This window comes from Portunus trituberculatus, chromosome 4 (genome assembly GCF_017591435.1).
Source record: "Portunus trituberculatus isolate SZX2019 chromosome 4, ASM1759143v1, whole genome shotgun sequence".
Taxonomy (NCBI): domain Eukaryota; kingdom Metazoa; phylum Arthropoda; class Malacostraca; order Decapoda; family Portunidae; genus Portunus; species Portunus trituberculatus.
Window position 1 is genome coordinate 6735071 of NC_059258.1, and position 2500 is coordinate 6737570.

Genomic DNA, 2500 nt, shown 5'->3' on the forward strand with positions numbered 1-2500 from the left:
CTCTCAACACACACGCACTGACACACCATTTTCTCTCTCCCTCTCCTTCCCTCCAGCGTGAGTGCATCAGCATCCACGTGGGGCAGGCTGGGGTGCAGATGGGCAATGCCTGCTGGGAGCTGTACTGTCTAGAGCACGGTATCCAGCCAGACGGGATGATGCCATCAGACCAGACGATTGGGTATGGCGATGACTCCTTCAACACCTTCTTCAGCGAGACACGAACTGGCAAGCATGTACCCAGAGCTGTCTTCGTAGACCTGGAGCCGACTGTTGTGGGTGAGTGTGGATGTGTGGTGTCTAACCTCTTTAGTACCATGACACGTTTTCCTATTCATTTTTCTTACTATTTGGTTATTTTGTACAGCTTCAGAAACTTGTGTGGGGGATTCAAATAGTGAAGACTCTGGCCATTAATCTTCTGATCTCCATAGACTCTTGCTAATGTAAGTAAAATCTAATACCCAAAATTCATGGTGAAAATGCGTCTCAGTACTGATGGGGTTAATAAGGCCCGTATTCAGAAACGCTTTGCTCTCTCACGACTGTTTTCAAGAACCAAGTTTTGTATGGAGAGGAGAGGAGAAGGCAGACCCAGCTACGTGTTGTGAGGACCGAGGGCGTGTCTCCCGCTGCCTGGCGGTGATGACCATTGTTGTGGTGGTGACACTGTGGGCGTGACGGACCCTGATTCATGCACAGACGCCACCTGAAGTCCCCAGCAGTCCTCAGAAGCAGGGGTTTTCAGGAGTGGTTTTCCAGTTAACCTCGTCAGTACTGGGACATATTTTTACCATGAGTTTTAGGTATGAATAGATGATTTTATTGACATTAAAAAGCGTCTGTGGAGGTCAGAAGATTAATGGCTAGAGACTTCATTATTTTAATCCCCACACATGTTTCTGAAGCTGTATAAAAACACCAGATAGTAAGCAGAATTAATATGAAAATGTGTCATGATACTCAAGGGGTTAATACTGTAGAAATCTTGTCCCTCTGCCTCTAGAACCATTAAAACACCTTAACACCTTCAGTACTGGGACGCATTTTATCATGAGTTTTGGATATGACTGGACGATTCTGTTTACATTAGGAAGGGTCTATGGAGATCAGAAGATTAATGGCCACAGTCTTCACTATTTTAATCCCCACATGAGTTTCTGAAGCTGTATAAAAACGCCAAATAGTAAGCAGAATGAATATGGAAATGAGTCATGGTACTGAAGGGGTTAATATTGTAGAAATCTTATCCTTTTTTTTTTTTTTTTTTTTACCACGTGGACTTTTCACGGGAATTTCTGGGCTAAAGGGGATACTTTTTGTGGTACCTCCTATCTCAAAGCCCACCCGCTAGGAAACCGTTGCCCCGAGTGAGGAAGCCCAACCTACACTCGGACCGTGGACAGGATTCGAACCCGTGCGCTTGGAGACCCCTCGGATCCCAAAGCACGCATGGTTCCACTGTATCATGGCGGCCCCAAGAACCATAAAAACACCTTAAAACTCGTGTAAATTTAAGTAAAACCTTTAGAAATAGTGGAGGCGAAGCACAGTGTTTAAGAATACGAACATTTGTCAAGGCTCTCAGAATAGATTTACGGAATTACTTTGAAAATTACCTTAGATTGAAAGACTGCCTCAGATTTCCTTCTACATGATTCTATAGTTACTTATTGTTTGTAGTGTTCTAAGGGGGGGGTTCGAATCTATAAAATGTGGGTGGGTGTGGCTGTATTTGTTGTAGCTTTAGAGGGTTAGAACCTTTGTGTGTGTGTGTCTGTGTCTTTTTTGTGTGATTACAGAGGGTTCGAGTCTTTAAATGTGCGTGAGGGTGTCTTTTGTATTTATAGAGGATTCGAACCTTTAAATGTGCGTAAATATGTGTGTTTGTTGTGTTTTAAGAGGATTTGAACCTTTATTTGTGCGTGAGTGTGTCTGTTTCGTGTTTATACAGAGTTCGAACCTTTAGATATCCGTGAGTGTGTCTGTTCGTTGTTTATAGAGGGTTGGAACTTGGAACCTTTACTTGTGCGTGAGTGTGTCTGTTTTGTGTTTATAGAGGATTGGAACCTTTATTTGTGCGTGAGTATGAGTGTTTGTTTTCTTATAGGGGATTCGAACCTTAAGATATGCGTGAGTATGTGTGTTTATTTTATTTTAAGGGGATTCGAACTTTAAAATGTGCATATGTGTGTTTGTTTCTTGTCAATAGAGGATTTGGAACCTTCGTGTGTATAGAGGGTTGGAACCTTTATATTACGTGAGTGTGTCTGTTTGTTGTGTTTGAAGGCGATTTGAACACCAGGTTTTGGGTGAGTATGGGTGTCTTTTGGTGTTTGAAGGGGATTGGAACCTAAAGTGTTTGTATTGAATAGGTTTTTTTTCTGATTTATTGAGACGTGTGTGTGTTTGTTTGTGTTTGGTTAAGATGTGTGTGTGTGTGTGTGTGTGTGTGTGTGTGTGTGTGTGTGTGTGTGTGTGTGTGTGTTGTAGTTTTACA

General features: G+C 42.5%; 1 protein-coding gene across 1 annotated transcript in view; it reads left to right on the top strand.

The window, feature by feature from the left end:
• The window catches only part of LOC123512335 (tubulin alpha-1 chain-like), a 26632-nt gene that overhangs the window by 4073 nt on the left and 20059 nt on the right, over positions 1-2500 (top strand). The window contains exon 2 of the mRNA XM_045268676.1: positions 57-279. Coding sequence (XP_045124611.1) covers positions 57-279 — 223 coding nt within the window. The remainder of the gene's footprint in view (positions 1-56; positions 280-2500) is intronic.